Source organism: Anabrus simplex, chromosome 10, assembly GCF_040414725.1.
Source record: "Anabrus simplex isolate iqAnaSimp1 chromosome 10, ASM4041472v1, whole genome shotgun sequence".
Taxonomy (NCBI): Eukaryota; Metazoa; Arthropoda; class Insecta; order Orthoptera; family Tettigoniidae; genus Anabrus; species Anabrus simplex.
In genome coordinates, this window is record NC_090274.1 from 69,599,871 (window position 1) to 69,624,529 (window position 24,659).

Consider the following 24,659-nt stretch of genomic DNA (forward strand, 5'->3'; position numbering starts at 1 on the left):
GATTACAAATGATTGACGATGAATAAATATGTTATTACAAATAATTGCCGATGGCGGATAAACTTGATATCAAATGATATCGCGTAAAATTATATTATATTAAAATAGTAGGGCTGGAGAAGCCTGGACGGTTACAATGTTGAAAAATGGTATCAATAAAAAGTGTGTACTCTTTTTGTAATAAATTATATAGTTCAGTTCTTATGAGTTTCGACTTGACATTTGAGCGCTGCCTTTTGGCGGGGGCTAAGTGAATTAATAAACAGCCAATCGCTCTGATAGAGCGCGTTATACTCTAGTTGCGGTTACTAGTGTTGTTGATGTGTTGTTTTCCGTAACCACGTGGCTATCAGCTGTGTGTTGTATACTGCTCAGTTCTTTTCGAGACCTTTCTCAAGTTCACGGTCATTCTTGACAAAGCACCAACAATGACGGCTAGAAATAGTGAGATGATTGAGTACCCCAAGGAGCACAATATTTCGGTTTGCGATAACACGAGGAAAGGTACGATCTCATGCATCTTGTGAACAAAACATACTCTAGTACCCAGTCGTGGTGGATGAAATAGCCAGGAGGCATGGGCATATAAAGATGTTCGCCTTCCACCATACCATTGCCATGTTAACGTTATAGAATTGATTTGAGGCCAAGGAAACGATTATGTAGCTGTAAATAACCGACTCTTCAGTTTTGGAAGTTGAATGACTTCTGTGGGAAGACGTAGGCTGTGTAAGTGCAGGTTGTGAGAGACAATCCGAGATAAGTGAAGTTTGGTAGAGGGAAAGTGTCACAGACGATTATGTTGAAGACATTATCTCGTTATGGTCAAGGGAGAATTAAACCTCAACAAACGATGTCAATGCCGATAGTGATTCAAAAATTTCGTAGGATGATTTCCTTCTTTAGGAGGAATTAAATTTATTAACAACGCGAGCTGGTCTAGATAGTGAGTAGAAATTTCATTCTGTTGCTTTTTATCTGTTCGAGCATTGAACTGTTTTTATCTTATAGCCTTATCCTAAATCGGTTATGTGTTATTGTTAATCTTGTGTGAGTTATGCATGTTGCTACAAAGAATACTTGATTCTGGACTTATTTTCGAGTATATACATTTCCGTTCATGTTGTGTTGTGAATTAGCTGTTTGTACTCGTAACAATTTGGCGCCAATGTCTGACTTCCGGTTAACTGTCAAGCCGAAACTCATAGAAACGGAACTATAAAAATTGATTGCAGACACTTATTGACTTGCCCTCGTAGATCATGTACTCGTTAATGAATGCTTTCTCCCCAGTTGGTGGCTATCCGTGACTGGGTGAGAAGAGGGTTTATTCATTCATTCACTCACCAATTTATGTAATCATTCATTCGTTCTTTCATTTATTCATTCAATTCATGCAAAATGTATGTTGTAATTGTAGGGTAACCCTATAAAGACTGGTGACAAAAAAGTAAGCACTAATGAAACTTAGGGAGGGTAAGATACGTGTTTTTCCTAGACTATATAAATCTGTTGACATCTAGGACAAAATAAATAAATAAATAAATAAATAAATAAATAAATAAATAAATAAATAAATAAATAAATAAATAAATAAATAAATAAATAAATAAATAAATAAAAATAAATAAATAAATAAATAAATAAATAAATAAATAAATAATACGAAAGGCCAACTCATTCCAACATATTAATGAAGACCTTGCAATGAAGAGTAGATGCACTAAATTAGAAAGAGCTTATCATCTGTGTAAGAACATACACAAGTCTAAATCCCTCTCCTTGAATCTTAAACTTAGACACTACAACGTCGTAGTAAGACCATCTGTACTGTACGCCTCAGAATGCCTAGACATGACGCGGAAAAGACAACTCTGAAACTGGAAGTGAAAGAGCGGAAGATCTTCAGAAGGATTATGGTTCCCGTTAAAGAAAGAGATGGGAACAGAATCAGGCACAACAAAGAACTGTACAGTAAAATAGAGAGCATCACAACAGCTATGAGGAAGAGAAGACTAATGTTCTATGGTCACGAAGTCAGGATGGACAGCCAGAGACGTACTTCAAGGATCTTCAACATTGTATCTAGAAGGAAAGCAACAAATTCCAAATGGACGAATTTAGTTCGGAAAGACCTACAATACATAAACATTGATCACATTGACATTTACAACCGAGATAAGTTCAGAAAGTTAGTCAAGACATCTGACTCTCTCCAGTCACTAACAGCTAAATCACTGCGTTCAGGAGTAGGATTGAAATGGACGCCAGGAAGAAAAGACATCCATAGCGCTAGAAAGAAGGAATACTGGGCTAAGAGGAAGAAAAAAGCTCACCAGAGTTAAGAACCACGTGGTCGATTGCAGGCCTAAACGAAGAAGAAAAATATAAATAAGTAAACTTTAAAGAATAAATTACAATTTAGAAAATGGATTGAAATAAGTATTAAATTTAATGGTAATGTTTAATGAGCAATGGATAAATATAAATAAAGGATACATGTATCAAAACACATTTTTGATTACAATAAATTATTACTTCCTCCTCAGCTTCAAGTGCCCAGAAACTGGCAGATGTGAGTATTCTTTTCTACTAGAACTGTCCGTTTTATATTTTTATTAACTAATTCACCACAGGTCAAGATTTAGGGCTGTCGCCCAGGTGGAAGATTCCCTATCAGTTGTTCACTTAGACTTTTCTTAAATTATTTCAAAGAAGTTAGAAATCTATCAAACATGTATTTCCCTCGGTAAATACTTCCAATCCGTAAAATCTCATAAGCAGCAATCCAGAAAGGAGTGAGGCAAGGTTGCAGTTTGTCCTCCCTCCTTTTCTATGTTTATATAGAACAGACAGTAAAGGAAATCAAAGAGGAATGTGGAAAGGGAATCAAAGTCCAAGGAGAGGAAATCAAAACCCTGAGATTTGCTGATAACATTGTTATTTTATCTGATAATGCAGGAGATCTGGAGAGATTGCTGAATGGTATGGACAAAGACTTAGAAAATGAGTACAAGATGAAAATAAATAAATCCAAAAGTAAAGTATTCGAGTGCAGTCGAACAAAGTCAGGTGACGCAGGAAATATTAGATTGGGAAATGAAGTCTTAAAGGAAGTAGTTGAAAATTCTTACTTTAATAGTAAAATAACTAACGATGGTAGAAGTAAGGAGGACATAAAATGGAGACTAGCACAAGTATGGAAGGACTTTCTTAAGAAAATAAAATTGCTCACCTCGAATACTGATACAGAAATATTAGAAAGATGTTTTTTGAAGACTTTCGTGTGGAGAGTGGCATTGTATGGAAGTGAAACATGGACGATAACTAGCTCAGAAAGAAAGAGAATAGAAGCTTTTGAAATGTGGTGTTACAGAAGAATGCTGTGAAGGTGAGATGGATAGATCGAATCATGAATGAAGAGATACTGATTCGAATTGGTGAGAGGAGATCGATTTGGCTAAATTTGACCAGAAGAAGAGATAGAATGATCGGATACATCTTAAGACACCCAGGACTTGTTCAGTTAATTTTTGAGGAAAGTGTAGGCGGTAAGAACGGTAGGGGTAGACCAAGGTACGAATATGACAAGCAGATTAGAGCAGATGCAGGATGCAGCAGTTACGTAGAAATGAGATAGGGTGGCATGGACAGCTGCATCAAATCAGTCTACGGACTGATGACTCAAATCACAACAAACGAATATGTGCCCAATTTGTCTTCTTGAATTCTTAACAAATTGCTTTACGTCGCACCGCCATAGATACGTCTTATGGCGACGATGGGATAGGATTTGCCTGGTGTGAAAATAAGAAACCACGGGAAACCATCTTTAGGGCTGCCGACAGTGGAGTTCGAACCCATTATCTCCCGAATACTGCATACTGGCCGCACTTAAGCGACTTTATGATCTTCTCTACTTTTAAAAATTCCAATCAAGCCTATTTGTATATAAAATGCCATCCCAAGCCATCTGTCCAGTGACAAGTTGAACATGTCCTTTAGGGCGGGTATTATAATGAGGTTTTAATTACTGTGTTTATTGAGTGGAAGAACCTCACTGGGGTTACTGTAAGGTGTCAACAAAAGGGAATAAAAACGTAATTGATGTTATGACGTTAACTAGGTAGTAAATAAATTATATAAACTGTAAATTATACCGATAAAAAGTCAGGGATGCTCCTCGTATTATACAGGGTGATTCAAAAATACGTTTACAAACTTGGGGGGAGGGTTCCTTACACCAGAACAAGAAAAAAGGTTCACATAAACATATGTCCCAAAATCCTTTCTTTCGCTTTCGCGTTATTAATTAATCTATGTATTAAAGTTCATGTTTACTTTGAACGGCTTTTCAGGTCCAATCCAACAACGTCATTTCTCCCAGCACGTCTTATAGGTTTATTCAGAGCACTCTCCCGGACTTACTAAAGGATGTGCCTCTGCAAATAAGAAGAAACATGGTGGGGCTCCAGCACATTTTTGTCTCGTTGTTCGAGATCCACTGGCTGGTATCTACCAGGTAGAAGAGGATCAGTCCATGGCCTGCACATTTCCCCTACCTCAATACTTTGGATTTTTATCTCTGGGGGCAACTTAAACAATTGGATTACGTAGAACCAGAGAAACAAGGAAATGCCATTTGGTCCTTGTTTCAATGACGGTGAAATCCTGACATTCACCTCCCCGCGGTAGAGAGGGGGCAACGACTGCATAAAAATAATATTTTATATGCAGGCGGCTAACGAATGAAGGGACCGACTATCTCCCGGTATAAGGAGATCCCCTATACCAAGTGCTAACAGTCTCTTTGAGAGTGGATGAGCGGGTATGGGTAAGGGCACTCTATTGTCCTGGGGACAAGAAATTGTTTCCAAAGGCGGAGGAACCAGTTTGGTCAACGGCATTAGGATGCAGAAGGCAACGGAAAACCACTGCATTAAAGATCCTGAGAGATATTCCAATAAATCCACATGGCATGGCTGCAACGTCAAGATCGGAGCTGGCCGTGTGGATCGTCTACCTCCGTTTGGAGACGACGGCTTAAGAAGAAGAAGTAGACAAATTGGATGAATAAAATCGTCTTCGGTGTGCCATGAATGCTTGCGAAACCACCGTCAGGGACAATTTGAAAGGGTACAATAGCCCGTGATTCGACGAATGCATATGTATCTAGACGCAAGAGGAGGGTATTTCGACCTTATGTGTTGAACACTTTCTAACAAGTTGACAATATCAATGCCAGTGTCAAAAATAGAATATTGTGTCACTTTAGTATTCTCTTTCATTAAAAATATTTTTAACTTTAATAAATCGAAAACGAAGGATTTTGGGAAATATATTTATATGAACTTTTTTCTTCTTCAAGTGTAAGGAACCCGTTCCCCAAGTCTGTAGAAGTTTTTTAGAATCTTCCTGTATAAAGAACGATGGTGCAATCGGATTGGCGGAGAAAAGATTTCTTTTCGAGAAAATGAGGTTACTTAGTTGCTCTGCCAGAGCGCAAACTGCTGCCCGCTCCTGTGTTTTAGGGAAGGGAGGGGAAATGGGGTGTATGATAGACGAAGGCAGAGGTAATGCTCCACGTAATTGCACAAGTTTCTTCGTCCGTCTCGCGCGGAATTATCCTTGTTCTTACAGGCACAGTTTGTTTATTAAACAGCCGTAACTGCAGGCACAGTACCAGAACACACTGTAATTAAGACACACTTGTCCGTCAAGAAGCGTACCCAATCGTTTCTCCTCTTGTCTGTTGGTCTGAATAACTTTATTATTTAACGTGCGCGAAGATGCAACGTTGGCACCACACGATGGAAAGATGCAATACGTCCAATGGTTTGATTACAGTAAATCTTCAATATACCCCCCTCCCCCTTCCTTCTACTTCGATCTTTACGTAATAAGATAAAACCATTGAAGTTAAATCGGTTTAGCGCGGAGCCATTTAATTAGCCTACAGTACTCAAACAATAAAAATGAATGCCAATGTCTCTGCTCTGCGTACTACCTGGTAGATTCAAGGGCAACAGCCTCTGTCGGCGTTGCCACAAAGAGTTCGAAACTCTTTCACATGCCCTGGGATCCTGTCCACATGGTGATTTGCTACGTCCCTCACGCCATAATGTAACCACATCAATGATAGCTAACGCTTTGAGAGGACAAGGTTATAATGTCTATGAAGAAGTACACGGTCTCTCCAACAGAGGAAGCAACCGACGCATTGACATTATTGCTTTTAAGCCATCCTGTTCTGAAGGTTTCATCATTGATCCATCAATTAGATTTGAGACCCACGAAAACCAGACAGAAGAGGTCGATGAGAGGAAAAAAGAATTTATGAAGAAACGGTGGACTTCTATAAGCAAAAGTATAAGTTCTCATGCATCTCTGTAATCGGCTTGATATTAGGTGCTCGAGGAACCATACCTACATTTTTTGTCAACTTCTGCAATACCTTTTGGGCTAAATAGAGGTTTCATCTACAGTATAATATCGCGATTACCACACTCAAGAAGTCCATCATGATCTTCAAGAACCATTCTTGCAGACCTCAAATAAATGTTTGACGTGTCTCTCTCTTTTGCCTACACTTAACCTCATACGATCTCATTATCTACTATGTCTATATCCATTATTGTTGTTAAGGTACACTTTGTCCTTGGGCAACCTGCAGCTGTTGCAGGAAGATTGTATAATAAATAATAATGATGTTTTTTCTAGTATAGAATACCTATTGATCGGTGGATTGTCACAGGCCTGCTTTTCGGAGCAAGAGGCACCCTCCCTAGTCAGACATCGAACTTCCTACAAAATTTGAAAGTTCCATTCTGCGAGTTAGAAAAAATAGTAATACAGATACTGAGGGACTCGCTGCAAATCATTCATTTCCACCTATTCCTGAGAACGTGAGTTACATTCCTCCCCCACTAACCCTGGAAAAAAAAGAAGATAACAGCATTAACGATTAAATGTTCATCTTTTGATATTTTTAAACCATTGAAATTGAAACTGTATTCCGGATCCAAATGGTCACCCTCATTGGAGGACGGATGATTTATTTCTTTAATAAATCTCTCTCTCTACAGCATATTTTCGTATGGAAACTTTCATCTAGAGTACAGGACTACATGACAGCTCCTAAGGTACGGTAGAATGCATAATACTGTAATAATTATTCATTACAATGAATTTATTTTTATGTATTTATACTGTACTATACACTCGGTGAAGTGTAAACGGTCTGACACCGAGGTTAGCCGGTTCGAGTCCCGTTGGTCGAAAAAAATGTCACCATCAGAATGTTGGCCGGCAGGGTTGGGGAGGTGGTGGTATACAATTTCTAATCACTAGATTGCGTGCCAAAAGCCTGGATTAATTTCCAAACCTCTCCGCAGTGCTCATATGGAGTGAGGGCATATGACGCTGTTGATGGTGATTCCTCCGTCGGATGGGGACGTTAAGCCTTGAGCAGACCCCTTTGTGCTATTCGACAGGAGTAGGCTACTTGCCGGCACCGGGTTTCACCCTCTTCCTACTATCATATATCACGTCATTCATTTCATCTCATTAACTCCTCTGATGAGGTTGACGTCAGGAAGGGCATCCGGTCATAAAAACCCGCCACGACAGGTTCATCTCACCTCATACCCAACCCCATAGAGAAACGGGACAAGGGTTGGACAAATACATACTGTACTATACACTATGTGGCCGAAAGTCATGGGAAGACACTGAATGTGATGTTAATAACGAGTTGCTCCTCCGCGAGCCTCAAAACAGCAGCAATACGGCGAGGCGTCGCCTCTACAAGGTGTTGGAATCGTTCTGGTGGGATCTGGACCCACGCATCTTGCACTGCTACCCACAATTGGTCTTGTGTAGTTGGTGCGGGGTTCATGGAGCGTACACCAGCATCGGCAGCATCCCATAAATCCTCGATTGGATTAAGATCAGGGGATCTGGAGGGCCAATACATGGTCGTAACTTTACTGGAGTGCTCCAACGTAGAGGTGGGGACGGAGCGAGTAATCCGGTTGTAGCGGTAGAGCGCACCACCGATCCCCTCCGCTTACAACTGCGAGTACTCGCGGAGGACCTGAGCACAGTGTAGCGCACAACACACGTACGAACGTACCTGTATTCAATCTGTGTTGTTTCGAATGTACGTATATATTTCCTACGCTTGTTATGTTTTGTAGATAATGTAAAGTCTGTTAGATTATATTTGTGGTGTTAGTGTGATATTTAAACATATTCGTAGACAGTAGTTATATTTTTAGAACATTTAAAGGAATTTAAAGAAATTTTTACAGAAAGTTGTTCCACAATGGCCACGAAAACCGTCGGATGCCTGGCAGTTTTTTGACATCACTGACAATAGGAAACACGCAAAATGCAAATTTTGTGGCCGCACATACGCGACGAGTGGTGGCACATCAAATATAATATAATATAATATAATATAATATAATATAATATAATATAATATAATATAATATAATATAATATAATATAATATAATATAATATAATATAATATAATATAATATAATATAATATAATATAATATAATATAATAACTGTATTTATAGAAGCATTCTACTGATAGCTGTTTGGCATTGGGACGTGTAGTAGTATGTTGTCAGATATGTTTTGTAATCACATTTGCAAAGAAGGACATTCCAGTCAACGTTCATTTACGTAATTACTTTTGTCATCCTGTAGATGAAATTATGTCAGTGTTTTTCATTATATTCTGATAAGATTCTTTATATTCAGGTTATTCTTCTCATTAACAGTGTACCGTATCACATGAACTTACGAAATAATTGTTAATACATTACTTTTCTGTTAACTTCCAATCCCCTTGTCTACAAACCCTTTCGGTAGGTATGCGCCATACTTTGTTTCACTATTCGAATGAGTTAACTATACGAGTAACTAACATTTATTCCACATACTACCTCCTACTCCCTAGCAGTTACGTATATAACAATTATAGTGAATATATATGCAGTTATTTACAGTTGTTACGTTGTGAGAGAAGGGTATTAATAGAGGGATGCAATACCTTCGCAGTGCATACCTATAACGTGTTTAAACGTCCCGCGTCAGGACATTTACTCGGTGGTTCACTCGGTACTACCGGGTGATGACGCCACAACAACTGCTCCGCTCCGCTCCGACCACAGCTCTACTCCAACGACACTGGTTTCTGTAACAGACTGCTAGCTACGCCGCAGCTAGCCGCAACGCTCAGGGGTCAAACATGACACATTTTCTAATGGGACACCCCTTCCCGTGACTTTTGGCCACTCAGTGTATTTTCGTTAAAATAATCATTCTTAACTAATTCGATTTTTTTCTGATTCCCCTTGGAGTTCGAATTAAAGAGAGTCCACTGTATTACGCTGGAGATCTCCCAATAGAAATATAATGACAAACAGAACACATTATCCTATTTCTTAATCTAAAATCATATTATAAAATGTATTTACCAGCAGCTGTTCTCACAACAGTGACTATCACTAGGAAGCACCATGACCAAGATGGGAGCATCTTGTGCCCTGAAAGAGAGGCCGGAAAAAGCCGGCTCGAAACACCTGCAACACAGAGAACACAAATATTAGTACCCAGTTAAGATGGCCAACCTTTTTGTTTCCTACTACAATAGTTTCAAACATTAACAGCACGTTTGAGTTGTTAATTTTACACCTGCACAATGATATAAAAGTATGCACATGGATTTCAAATATGGTGATATTATTATTATTATTAGTATTATTGAATATTCGTAGAGGATGGAGCCCTATTTCACAAAAGTGCATTAGAGCTGTAGTTTATAATCACAAAACATTTCAAAATGAAATATTAAGAGTTCAATTTGTTAAAATGTGCGGAATGAATGTTAAGAATTGCTTAAAACAACAAGGCTTCTTGAAAAGATCATGCAATGGTTTATAAAGTAAAAGATCAAAACTGTTCAGGTGACACTGAAATATAAGTCTTTTCACCCCAAACGCGGGGCAGGAGAAAAGTAGATGTTCCACTGTCTGAGGAGAACCACACAAGCATAAATATCCATTTGTAATTTGGATTTTAAATCGCTCAAGGTAAGATTTAAAGTTTCCCTGTCGCGATAAAAATTGCATTAGGACAAAGTTAGGCACTAATACTTTACTCTGAAGTCGATCACTAACTTCGGGGAAGAATATTTCTCTTGCAACAGATCCTTTCAAGTTAGAAGTCCACCTATTGTTCCATTGATGTATAATATATTTCTTGATTTGTCGCTTTTAACGTAGTATACTGGTGGTTCATGATATGTAATTCCGATGTTTGATGCGGCGGCTAATTTTGCTAAAGAATCTGCTCTTTCATTTCCATCAAATTCTGTATGACCACGAATCCAAGACATTCTTCAGCTTCTGTTCTTGTATTAGTGGCTATCGGACACATATTGTTCTTGCTAATGGAGCTCAACGCTGCTTGCGAATCACTGCGTATCTTCACTTCACACTCTTGTTGTTAGTTTTACACCACACCACAGCACTGCATTATTTATGACCCAGAGTTCTGTCTGAAAAACTGAGCAGATACAGTATTTGAAAGCCTATACTGAGCTGAAAAACTTTCAACCCCAACCTGATAGACTACATAGGCACATCCACCTTCGTGAATTCCATCAGTATGAAGTATGCGCGAGCCGTCTGTATAGTTGGCGGAAGGCTAGAGTCATTGCTATCCCAAAACCAGGCAAAGATCGGCTGGATCCCAAACGCTATAGGCCTATTTCCTTGCTCTGTCACCTGTACAAGGTCCTGGAGAGGCTCATTCTTGAGCGACTGATAGGAAAGGTGGAGTCGTCTCTTATACCACAGCAAGCTGGATTCCGAGAAGGAAAAAGTTGCACATCACAGGTATTAAACTTGACACAGCATATTGAGGATAGCTTTGAGAATCGGCTCATTACAGGCGCTGTCTTCATTGATCTTTCTGCAGCTTATGACAAAGTCAACCATCGGCTTCTTCTAACAAAATTGTATGACATCACCAAAGACTTCCATCTAATGTGCAACATTAAAAATATTCTTCAAAACCGAAGATTCTTTGTGGAATTGCAGGGGAAAAGAAGCAGATGGAGAACACAGAAGAATGGGTTACCGCAAGGCAGTGTGTTCCCACCACTGTTATTCAACATCTATACTAACGATCAGCCTCTACCTGAAGGTACCCAGAGTTTTATCTATGCTGATGATTGTGCAGTCACTGCTCAGGCCAACTGTTTTGAAAAGGTAGAACAGACTTTATCCAAAGCTTTGAAAGAATTTACCAACTACTACAATGAAAATGACTTGAAGCCAAATCCTGCCAAAACTCATAGCTGTGTATTTCATCTCAATAACAAAAAAGCAGCTAAAACCTTACAAATCACCTGGGAAGGAATCCCTATTCAACACTGTTCGACTCCAAAATATCTGGGAGTGATTCTGGACCGTACGTTTACGTATAAGAAACATTGCCTAAACGTGAAACAAAAAGTGTCTGCCAGAAACAACATAGTGCGGAAATTTCGAGGCACCACCTGGGGAGCTCACCCTTGCACTGTGAGAACCAGCGCGCTAGCACTGTGCTACTCCACTGCTGAGTATGCATGCTCCGTGTGGCATAAGTCCAGCCATGCCAAAAAAAATTGATGTGGCACTAAATGACACCTGCCGTATTATCACAGGTTGTTTAAGACCTACTCCCATAGATAAACTCCACTGTCTCGCTGGTATAACACCACCTGAAATCCGACGTGAGATTGCTGCTAGGCATGAGAAAAGCAAGGCTATGACTATGGAAGCCCATCCTTTGTATGCCTGTCAACCAGCACATCCTAGGTTGAAATCAAGAAAGAGCTTCTTGACAACCACTGAAGCTCTTAAAGGAACACCACAACAAGCAAGAACATCAATGTGGCGGGGAAAATGTCAACATTTGAGAGAATGGATGGTTCCAAAGGAAGAACTTCCTCCTGGACATTCTGAACAGTGGACAATATGGAAGGCTCTCAATCGATTACGCTCCAGCACCACGAGATGCAAGACCAACCTACAGAAATGGGGCCTTCCTGTGGAGACAGTTTACTGCAAGTGTGGTACTAAGCACACTAACGAGCATCTTCTACTGTGTCCATCCTCTTGTACCATTAAAGATCTAATGAGGGCAACTCCAAATGCGCTTGTCGTGGCCAATTTTTGGTCAACCAATGTTTAAAATTTCCTTGTTTAATTTTTGTCTCTCTTACTTTGTACTTCTGACACGATAAATAAATAAATAAATAGTCATGAAGATGTGAGCAATTGTTGCAAATAACCTCCTGGAAATAGCTTGGATGGTCAGACTGCAGAAAATGACACTTTCTCTCAATAACAGTGTTTGAAACTGGTAGAGGTGATACTCTACTTTTCTTACACAGAGCCAATTCAGCTATACCGATTTCAGTTACAAATAATGGTTCAATTCCCGCAATTATAAAGCTAGGTTCGTATTCTGTGAGAATACACATCCTAAAAACTTGAAATGTTTCACCTGTACCAGTTTTATACTACAGTACAACCGGCATTATCCAATAACCGGTATTAGAAATGCTAATTTTCTTATTATATTCGCTACGTTTCTTTTCGGGTTCTAGGATAGACTGCAAGCTTTCTTCACAATCTACCAATAAGACCATGTCATCGCCGAAAGTCAAGGTATTTCCCACATTTTCACCTAACATTGGAAAAGTATCGTATCAAAAATGTTTCGTGAGAATATGTTGAATATTTTACCTCAAGCAAGGGACATAATGGTCATCAATCACATGTGCTACCTGAGGGGTCAAAAATTCAAGTCACCGGCCTCTCACATTAGCACTAGTCACTGATAAAGCAGAAACATGGTAGACTCATAGTGTTCCTGGCATGATGGTACTAATCACAGGTAACAAAGACCCATGGTGTTCCTCACATAAGGGTACGACTCACAAGCAGCGCAGACCCATGATGTTTCTGACATAGTGGGATTATTCACGGGCGCTGGCTAGATCCGTGTGCATCACACATTATGGTACCACCCACAGGTGTTCCTTTCATAGTGGTACTAATAATGGATGGTGCACAACCCCGTGGTGTTCCTCTCATAGTGGTACTAATGATGGGCGATGAACAAATCTATGTTGTTCCTCAAATAGTGGTACTACTCTTAAGCAACGCAGACCTATTCTGAACACAGTGGAACCAAAACATTCGAGCTCAGCGCTCGCCACCTATTCCCGAGCGCCCGTTTCCCCGCCACGGTGGGCTGCACACGATGGTACTGATCACAGACAACAGGTGCTCCGCGCATAATGATGATGCTTGTTGTTTAAAGGGGCCTAACATCGAGGTCATCGGCCCCTAATGGTACGAAATGAGACGAATTGGAATGACAAATTAAAAGTCCAAAATCCTCCACTGACCAGAATTCAAAACATGAGGACGAAGAATGAATGGATGGATATGAATTTAAAACAGTCAGTGGATGCGACCCGCAATGCCTTACGTTCACAGAAACTGACGTAAAACAATAGGATTACTTTTTTTTGCTAGGGGCTTTACGTCGCACCGACACAGATAGGTCTTATGGCGACGATGGGATAGGAAAGGCCTAGGAGTTGGAAGGAAGCGGCCGTGGCCTTAATTAAGGTACAGCCCCAGCATTTGCCTGGTGTGAAAATGGGAAACCACGGAAAACCATTTTCAGGGCTGCCGATAGTGGGATTCGAACCTACTATCTCCCGGATGCAAGCTCACAGCCGCGCGCCTCTACGCGCACGGCCAACTCGCCCGGTAATAGGATTACTGACCAAGGGACTACTGCTATGGCATAACACTGAATCGATGATGCTTGCAGTCTAAGCGGGGTCCAAAATCCAAGTTATCGGCCCCTCATAACGGTACTTATCGCTAGGAAAGTAGAACCATGGTATTTGTCATGTTGCGGTACTAATCAAAAGTAGCAGAGACTCGCGGTGTTCCACACAGCATGGTACTACTCACAGGTTATGAAATTCGACATATAATACAGACCTATGGTTTTTCTCACATTGCGGCGCCATTTACAGGCAATGCAAACCTATGGTGTTCACCACATAAGAGTACTAATCACAGGGACCTGCACTATCCCATGGTGTTCCTCATATAGTGGGTACTAATCATAGTCAAGGCAGAATCATGGTAGCCATCATCCCATGATCCTGCTCATATGGTGGTACTAATCGCAGGTACTGAAAAAGCCGACCGCACGGTGCTCCTGTGTGCTACTAATCACAAACCTATTTGGTACCTAATATAGTGGTACTACGCGCAAGTAAAAGCGACCCATGGTGTTCTCCGCGTGGTGGTACAATCACGAGTAGTTTCGTGATTCCAAGACAATCATCCCTTGGTCGCCCTTTTTAGTCGCCTCTTACGACAAGCAGGGGATACCGCAGGTGTATTCTTCGTCTGCGTTCCCCATCCACAGGGGGTTGTGTGTTTGGTGAGCGAGAGGTATTTTATTTCCTCAAGTCCGCCGGCAAGCTGGTTAGGACCCCCTATCCGCCACCTGGGACGCGCCACGTGGGAGTATCACCTCTCCCCCTGCTACGCCAGCGTAGTAGGTTCGGGGCCGCACATAATGGTCCTAATCCAAATAGTTTCATGGTTCTAAGTCCATCATCTCTTGACGCGTCTTACGACAGGCAGGGGATACCGTGGGTGTATTCTTCATCTGCGTCCCCTACCCACAGGGGTTCCACTTAAATAATAAACACGACCACTGCATTAAAAAAGTGTTAAAGCGTGACTTACCTGCCAGACTAGCGCGCTCTAGCGAACAGCATGCTGCTCAAGCGAACCTGCTATTTATTGGAACTGTCGAGTCTTACGAGGTCACGTCCGACTGGTCAGTGCTACAGTAACTGGCCTTTCCATCGGGTAATTCTTAGCATCCCAAGGCCCATATCTACCGCGATCTATCACTTTCCCCTGAGGCATGCAGAGCAGCTTGAGTATTGGCTATGCACTTCTAACGTCACGTTCTTAGCTGTAACAACTGTTCTTTACCAGCCGCTAATATCACTCGAATGACTCAGTGAAAAAGGTATAAGGAGAAGATCAAAGTGATGACTGAGAATTTCCATTCGGTTAGTAAAATGGCTTTTACATTTACGTGTCCAATGATTCAGAAACACTTACTATAAAATCGAAAAAAGAAATCCAACATATTATTCACCACTAGCGTTACCCACGGCTTCATGCCAGGTTATTTTTACAATAATGGTATTTGGTTACATATACCATTTGGCCACCTGGTAGTGATAAACTAGGGATGGTGCTATGTCTTCTCGCCATGAGGGCAGTCATGACATTGCTACAGGGTGGGAAGGCCATGGTAGAAAAGTAGTAATTAATGGTGTGTAACAGTTAGGATATTATCTTTAATAAGTTTTTCAGTTGGTGGCTTCTGCATCAGGGTTTATATAGTTAGATTGGTGTCTTGCAGAAACTGGATCAGTGCTCAGCAGATTTTGTTATTGTGGTCTTGAAGAATAATGTTGGCATTTGTGTGGAATGGGATATGTAGTGACCAAAGCTGAGCGAGTAACTTTGCTCCTTGTTGCTCATACCTGGAACAAGAAAATACTATATGATTCAGATCCACATAATCGTAATCGTCATGTGGGCAAACTTTCGAGGTAGTTACTCCGATGCGGTGGATGGAGGTGGTGAGGGTAGCATCCGTGTCCAAGCTTCATTCTGATGACTGTTGTTAGATGTCTCCTTGCAATATTGTATTTCCAGAACCAGAGTTTTTAGGTATTGTTGTTTGCAGTGTTGCGTAATGTGTTCCTAGTTAGTGGCTAGTTCTTGCCCATTCATCTTTCCACTGGACATAGGCTCTTATTTTAAGTAGCAGAATAAAGTCAGTATATGGAAGCTGTATCCCTTGAAACATACCACTGATTTTACTTCCTTTTGCGAGATGATCTACAACTTCATTGTCCCTTATTCCACTGTGTCCCTTGATTCACATAAAGTGTATATGACTTCCAGATGTTTTAGCTTCTTGAATCTCTTGAAGTAGATCGTAAATGTAAGGGTTTGTGGTCTCTCCAGGTTTACACTACCTGAACAAACGCACCCGGACACCTTTCTGAAATTGCACCTAAGACTTTACCCGTGTTATGTTCCATATTATGGGACATTAATATGGAGTGGGTCCATCCTTCGCCTTTATGACGGTTGGGATCACTTTCACTGAATGCTTGTGGAGGAAAGGATTCTTCCTCAAGAGCAGAAACCAGAGAAGGCAGTGATGTTGGACGCTGGGGTCTGCAGCGATGATGACGTTCTAAGTTATCCCAAAGCTGTCTCATTGGGTTCAAGTCGGGACTCTGAGCAGGCCAGTCCATTTGAGGAATTTTTTTTTCTATTTGCTTCACGTCGCTCCGACACAGATAGGTCTTATGGCGACGATGGGACAGGAAAGGCCTAGGAGTGGGAAGGAGCGGTCGTGGCCTTCATTAAAAAACAGCCCCAGCATTTTCCTGGTGTGAAAATGGTAAACCGCGGAAAACCATCTTCAGGGCTGTCGTCAGTGGGATTCGAACCCACTATCTCCCAGATGCAAGCTCACAGCTGCGCGACCCTAACCGCACGGTCAACTCGCCCGGTTGAGGAATATTATTGTCCACAAGCCATTGTCTCACAGATGGAGCTTTATGATAGGGTGCCTCGTCATGTTAAAACAATCACCGTCAGTGAACTGCTCCTCTAGTGTACGCAGGACACGGTGGTTTAAAACGTGTTCATATCCTTCCGCATTTGGAGTTTATTTGAAGCGCAACCTAACCACGAAAAACACCCCCATATCATAACACCACCTCCTCCGTACTTCACTGTTGACACTACATATGATTGCAGGTAATGTTCTCCAGTCATTCTCCAAACCCAAACACTTCAATCGGATTTCCACACGATAAAGCGTGATTCATCACTCCAAATCATTCGTTTCCAGTCATCCACTGCCCAGTGTAGTCGCTCTTTACGCCACCTCAGAAATGTTTGGGTTATGAGCAGCAGTTCGACTACTGTACCCCATTCTTCTTAACTCCCAACGCACAGTGATTGTGCTGGATGGACTGCTGGTACCACTTTGGAACTCACGAGTGATTCCTTCCGCTGATTTCTTGCGAGTTTTTACAACCGCCCTCCGCAATGCTCGACGATTCCTTTCCGTCATTGAATGAGGTCTGCCTGATATTGATTCAGCTGAGGTTGTTCCTTCGCGTTTCCACTTCTCAATCACACCACCAACAGTCGACTTGGGCAGCTTCAGAAAGATTGAAATGTCCCCGTCATTCAGGAGACATCCACTGACTAGTCCGCATTCGAAGGCACTGAGCTATCCTGACCGACCCATTCTGCTGTTACTGCTTCTCTACTGACAAAAAAACTGAACGATACAATGCGTTGCATTACTGGTACCATCAAATCAACTCCATGTCACTGGTTACCTGTGCTGAGTCACAGACCTCCACCTCACCTAAGGCGGAAGCAAGCTCTACTAAGGGAAGATAAGAAAATCTTTGCATAACCCTCTTTGCCACTGCACCAAGAATTCTGTCATCCGTCACTGCAGCGACTGCAATCAAGAAGACCAGCAAATGTCACTGCAGGGCAACTCATTGCAGATGGATTTGACCTAAATGAAAGCTAGAAGCACGAGTGCTCAAGAAAAACATTGGGAACAAGTGTCCACCATCTTGATCCCACAAAGAAGCCAAACGGTTTTGACCTACCGACGAACCTCTGGTGCCGTATCAACAGGTTAAGGAATGGACACGGTTGTTGCAATTATTGATGGTACAAGTGGGGTTGGATCAGTTCACCAATGTGTGATTGTAACCTGAAAGAACACACGATTGAGCACCTGGTCCAACGCTGTCCTCTCCATTCGTACCCTGGCACTCCTGACGATTTGTTCGTTCTCACACCCAGTTTAACTGAATGGCTGAGAAGGATGGACTTTAAAGTATCATTTTGCCTTGTATATATATTGTAAAACATCACCATACGATTAAATGAAATACATAATGACAACACAATACTCCCCACCTCTATTTTATACTGGTGGGTCCACCCCTCGTGACATGTGACACAGGTAGGTATTGGAGCAACGATAGGACAGGAAAGGGCTAGGAGTAGGAAGGAAGCAGCCGTGGCCACAATTAAGATACATCCACAGCATTTACCGTGCATGAAAATAGAAAACCACGGAAAAAGATATTTAGGCTACCGGCAGTGGGGTTCGAATGCAAGCTGACAGTTGCGTGACCCTGACCGCACGGCCAACTCGCTCGTTGGGGAATAAGTCTACTCCATGTCTATATTCCTACTGCTTCTATTACACTTTGCTTTTGCGGGCGAGACCAAGTGTTTACAGTGCACGAGCTAGAAGAATATTGTTACTTTCGTTGACCTCCCTCAGAACGAAACCCTTCCAACTGTAAGTCTTCGATCTAATTGAGAGGACAACTTCCGTAGGAATGCTTTATTCAGCCAGGCTCAGGCGGCAGCACACCGATCTCTCACCTCTGGGTTTCGTGGTTCAAATCCCGGTCACGCCACGAGAGATTTGTGCTGGACAAAGTGGAGGCAGAACAGGTTTTTCTGCGGGTATTTCGGTTTTCCCTGTCATCTTTCATTCCAGCAACACTCTCCAATATCATTTCATTTCATCTGTCAGTCAGTAATCATTACCTTAGAGAAGTGTGACAGGCTTCGGCAGCCGGCACAATTTTATTTATTTATTTCGTATGGCAAAAGTAAGGATACACACGAAACATACAATAAACTTATATAATATGTCAGACTGTAGGTAATATTTGGTTTGTTAAAATACATTGTCCAGTGTACGCAGCCAGGTCACTACTTCTTCAGTGGCACTATGTATTTCTTGGATAGATCCATGGAACCTTTTTCTTGGACACTCCATAGCAACGTGCTGGATGATCTGAGGCACGTTATCGCAGTCACACAGTGGACTCGTAGTTTTTCCCCATCTGAAGAGCCAGAATTTGCATATTCCATGATTTGTCCTAATTCTGTTTAAAGATGTCCATTCCTTTCTCGCTAAGTTGAAACCGGGCGGAGCTCTGCATGGATTATTGATTAAACCCAGGTGGTCGGGGTTTGATGAGTTCCATTCTTCACGCCAGGTTTGATCAGCATCGAAATGTGAGTTGATGAGCTTCTCACCAAGCTTCCATGATGTGGGTTCCTGGATTTCAACCTCTGTCGTGTCTGAAGTTTGCAGTCCTGATGTAAGGGCAATTGAGGATCACTGCGAAATTTCTGCCATTCTTTTAGCAGAGCTGCTTCTCTTCGTATGTGAGGGGGATGGATGTTGGATAACACTGGCAGCCATTTCAGAGGTGTTGATTTGATGGTGCCTGATATTGTCCCCATTGTGTCATTCAGCTGGACATCAACTTTTGCAGTATGTGCACTGTTAAGCCATACAGGGCAGGAGTATTCTGCAACTTGGTAGACCAAGGCAAGGGCTGATGTTCACAGAACTGTTGCGTTTGCTCCCCAGCCAGTTCCACTGAGCTTGTGCAAGATGTTATTCCTCGTTTTTAGTTTTGCAGCGGTATTTAAGAGGTGTTGTTTATACGACAGTAGTTTTGCAGCGGTATTTAAGGTGTGTTGTTTATACGACAGTGTCCGGTCTGTTGTCACGCCCAGATGGAGGCTTTATTCATTCCATTCCTGACCCAATCGAATGACTGGAAACAGGCTTTTCATTTCAAAATTAGATGCCCAATCGTAGTAATTTAGCACTTATTTTGGGATGTCAAAGTTTACACTGCATTGACGTGAGTCAGGAAGGAGGTATAGGTAGGGGAGTAATATGTATGCGAGACAGAAAGAGTGAGAGCGTGACATGTGAACTGGCCGGCCGTCCCGCCACTACCTGCTACCCGTCGCTCACTCCTGTCTAAATGAGCAAACTCTGACACCCCAATATACGACTGGGGTGAATAAAGTATTCCTACTGAAGTCATTGCACCAAACCTCAATGAGATCGGAGATTCACAGATGGAAGGATTTCATTGTCAGTCTCATCCTTGGTTTTGACAATATGAAAGTGACTGAGGTATAAGCTGTGCTAGGAATATCATTCCTTTTGCAGCCAGTCCCTGTTATGAATTGTCGGAAAATGTTGTTCATAGGGTCGGTTGGTGCATGCATTTAAGTAGGCTAGGCGTCTGATATGTAACAAGTCGGTGAGGAATGCAACGGCAAATTACCTCACTCCTCATTTCCCCAGAAGGTCTCTTCAGTGATGCCTAGGCTCTACCACAGCTGATGGTGGAGCTGTTGAGGATCAAATCAGCCTCCGGGTTAAAAACTCTACATACGCACATGCATTCTATTACACTGGGAATATTTAAGTTACCTGTAAATTTTATGTAATGGTGTTGTATTTAAAAGGGATGTGGGGGACGGCGGCGTGATAAAACAGTTCCTTAGCTGCTGGCTTTCCACGCGAAAGGCTGAGCCTCGAATTCCGGTGGATCCTGAGTTGGGATCTTCATCTCAAAATTCACGTAGCGTTAGGAAGGGCATATAACATTAAACCCCCGCCCTAAAAAACAAGTTCAGTGCTGGATGAGGTACCTTCTTACCCATTATAATACAATACTTTAAGAACTAATTGTAATATTAATCTTGAAAACATTTCTTAACACACAAAGGAGGGGTTCCCATACTACGAAAAAATTAAAATTATGCAAATTCCTCAATTGTGCCAAAAGTTAAAGGGCTGAAGAGCCCGCAAAGGTTTTAAATTGTGAATCTTGGATAGCTCTATCAAACTTTAAAACAAAAAGTAAATTTCGAAAATCACTTCGGGCCTAAGTGCAGTTCCGGAAAAACAGCCTAAAATTGCTTGTTTCTTTACTCCTTTTCTTTTTATTCAAATCCTAGCCATATTAACTTATTTACATAATTATTTCTGTAATGTGTTCCTTGGTTCGATATCCTCAGGTATTTTTAGATTTTTGAATAATGTCCACATCGAATGTGAAACTCTGCGTTGACTCACATTAGCGCTCGTAGCGGTAGAAAAAGGCAAACTGCTAGTCTCTTTGCTGCACACGTCAGAGAATATAATTTTACCATCCGATATGAAATGGGGAAATTCCCGCAACCACTTTTTAAAATTAAATTCGACTTGAAACCTGACAATTTCCGCATAATCCATAGTGTGTAGTGTACTAATAGGCCCAGTTTCAAGGCGCTGGCAATCAATGTCTTGGGATATCTCGCAAAGTGGCACGTATTCTCTTATTTGCTTTAGAGTACAGATGGTTGATGTGATCTTGCAGGCTGTGATGTGAAATATTAATGGATGGCCATGACTGAGACACATATATAGAAAGCTCGTTTATCAAAGAGCCCATCCGACGGACTAATCACCATCATCTTACTCCATATGAGCACTGCTGAGAGATTTTGGAATTGAGTCCAGCCTTTGGCACGCAATCTCCTACCCTGCCGGTCAACATTCTGATGGTGAAAATGTTTTCGAGCAACGGGATTCGAACTGGCTAACCACGGTGTCCGGTCATATAGAATTGATGTCACCAGACGGGCTCAACAGGAGGCCACTGAGCTTCACAAATGAACTAGTCTACACCAACCACCACAGTATTTAGTAACAACAGGGGCTTATCTATGAAATTACAAGGTTCGTTCGAAGGAGCCGACAGCTCTGAGTGTTGAAACCTATGTAATGAAATATTCATGTGACATCGTCTACAATGCCTAACCGAGAGACCTCCAAGGACAATGATTCATGGAAGTACTTCCTTAACTGTTATATCGACCATTACACGATGACGCAGAGAAGAAATTTATTGGATACTTTATACCAAGGTATTGCTATTGTATTCTCTCTTCCGGGAAAAACTTACTTCAGACTGCCTCAAACCAAGGTTCTGCAATTTCCACACTGTTTTTTTTTTTAAGAAATCAACACGACTTGCAACATAAAGTTTCTCGATAACTTCGCGATCATTTACAAGCTATTGTCTGTGTACACACCTACTGGCATGATCCACATTACGCTCAAATTATATCGTTCCTTCTGGGTGCTTAAGTTTTATTGTCAGTAAGTGTAATTCCAGGCATTCTTAGTTGTAATAGTCGGCATTATTTAACCTTCTCCAGTTTCCCGGGTGTGTTGTAAGACTGTTCTCAATTTTCATCTGAAACCAAACCAAACCCCATGGCACAACATCCCCGAAGGGCCATGGCCTATCAAGCGACCGCTGCTCAGCCCGAAGGCCTGCAGAATAGGAGGTATCATGTGGTCAGCACGAAGAATCCTCTCGGCCATTATACTTGGCTTTATCAACTCTAATCACGTAGGCTGAGTGCAACTCGAAGCAGCCCTCGGATCCAGGTAAAAATCTCTGTCCCGGCCAGGAATCGAACGCGAGGCCTCTGTGTAAGAGACAGACACGTTCCTTCCTCTTCCATCTTTACACCATTCTACTCATCTTCCTTGCAGATTATCTTTTATGTGGGATATCCATCTTGTCCTTGGCCTGCCTCTACGTCGCTTACCTTCCACGTCCCTTTCAAACAATTCCACTCTTTGAATCGATTATCTTCGAGTGACTAAACCATTTCAATCGAATTAGTGAGAGGAGATCGAATAAGCTAAATTTGACCAGAAGAAGAGAAAGAATGACAGGATACATCTCAAGACACCCAGGACTTGTTCAGTTGGTTTTTGAGGGAAGTGTAGACCAAGGTATGAATATGACAAACAGATCAGAGTAGATACAGGATGTAGCAGTGATGTAGAAACGAAAAGTTTAGCGCGGGCTAGGGTGGCATGGAGAGCTGCATCAAACCAGTCTATGGACTGGTACTCAAACAACAACATGTCTCTTTCTTTGCTTATTTAGTCAGCGATTTTACCAGCTAGCGACATTTCACATGTGACGGTATGTACTGGGCAGGTTATGTTGGAGATTACTGTTTTAAAAGGGCAACGGTCCTCTCAATATTAATCATAGGGGGAAGAGATCCGATCATTCCAATAATAATAATAATAATAATAATAATAATAATAATAATAATAATAATAATAATAATAATAATAATAATTAGAGCTACCCTGAGTGACGACACAAAATCCAAAGTAAAGTTCCTAGGAAGCCTATCAGATTCCTTCGAGGTCAAAACAGGAGTCGGACAACTGCAACTGCGTGCTCGAAAAGATCATTCGGACATGGCGAACAAAATGATTAGAAGCTGATTATAGTCCTTTGAGAATAAACAAAATCTAAGAGGATCATGATCGACTGTCTAGCGTTTGCTGATGACATCGCCATTCTGTCAAACGAAGTAGAAACTGCTAAGATGCAAATCGACCTTCTAAAAGAAATCGCTGAACAAACTGGCTTGCAGATTTCTTTTGAAAAACCCGGAGTAATGACTAACATCAAAGATGCCCCTGTAAAACTCCAGAAAAATACACGGGAAGATCAACCGAGTAGAAAAATGTATAAGTATCTAGGTGAGATCATAATGAAAAATGGACTGGACGAAGAAGCACTTACGGAACGAGTACACGAACTTGAAATAGTCTATCAAACGTCGCGCTCAATCTACAACAAAAAAATTTCTGTCCCAAAATACTAAACTACATCATTATGAAACTGTTCTGAAGCCAATAGTTATGATTGCAGCAGAAATCCTAACCCTAAATGCTAATAAAGGGTTCCTCGAAGAACTGGAGAAAAAAAAAAGAGCGCAAAATCATCAGAAGTATCATGAAATCCAATTACAAGAATGGCACCCATTTTAAAATGTGCAACAAAGAAGTGTACAGTAAAATAGAGAAAATTACAGAAACAATCCGTAAGAGATGGGCACGATATTACGGTCATCTCAAACGAATGAACGGAAACAGGCTGACTAAACAGATCTTTCACTTTTTTGACTCCAAATCTAAGAGGATTATGATCGACTGTCTAGCGTTTGCTGATGACATCGCCATTCTGTCAAACGATGTAGAAACCGCTACGATGCAAATCGACCTTCTAAAATAAATCGCTGAACAAACATGGCCTGGTTTATGAACACCAAAGAAGACCTCCAAATGGTGCATATAAGACCCGAAGACGCCTTCAACAGAGATCTATAGAGATCTCTTCCGCGAAGAGATACGGACGAATGGGATAAACCGAGACAAGCAACCGAAAAGAAGACAAGGTACCACCTGGACAGAGGAACGCAAGCTGGGCCACTCACAGAGAATGAGGGAGTTCTGGGCTCAGAAGAAAGCGAAGCAAACTGCCAAATGTAGCGTGGTCCTAGATGGCCCCAACGAATAATAATAATAATAATTAATAATAATAATAATAATAATAATAATAATAATAATAATAATAATAATAATAATAATAATAATAGGGGCTGTCTGGCCGAGGCGGTAAAGGCGTGCTCGGTTCGCCCGGAAGGACGTGGGTTTGAATCCCCGTCAGGATGTCGTAAAATTTAAGAAACAAGATTCCACTTCCGGAGG

General features: G+C 41.4%; 1 protein-coding gene across 1 annotated transcript in view; it reads right to left on the minus strand.

Moving 5' to 3' along the window:
- Positions 1 to 24,659, minus strand: part of LOC136882159 (sphingomyelin phosphodiesterase) — a 365,024-nt gene that overhangs the window by 123,683 nt on the left and 216,682 nt on the right. The window contains exon 2 of the mRNA XM_067154709.2: positions 9,497 to 9,601. Within this exon, the coding sequence (XP_067010810.2) occupies positions 9,497 to 9,557 (61 nt within the window). The 5' untranslated portion in view covers positions 9,558 to 9,601. The remainder of the gene's footprint in view (positions 1 to 9,496; positions 9,602 to 24,659) is intronic.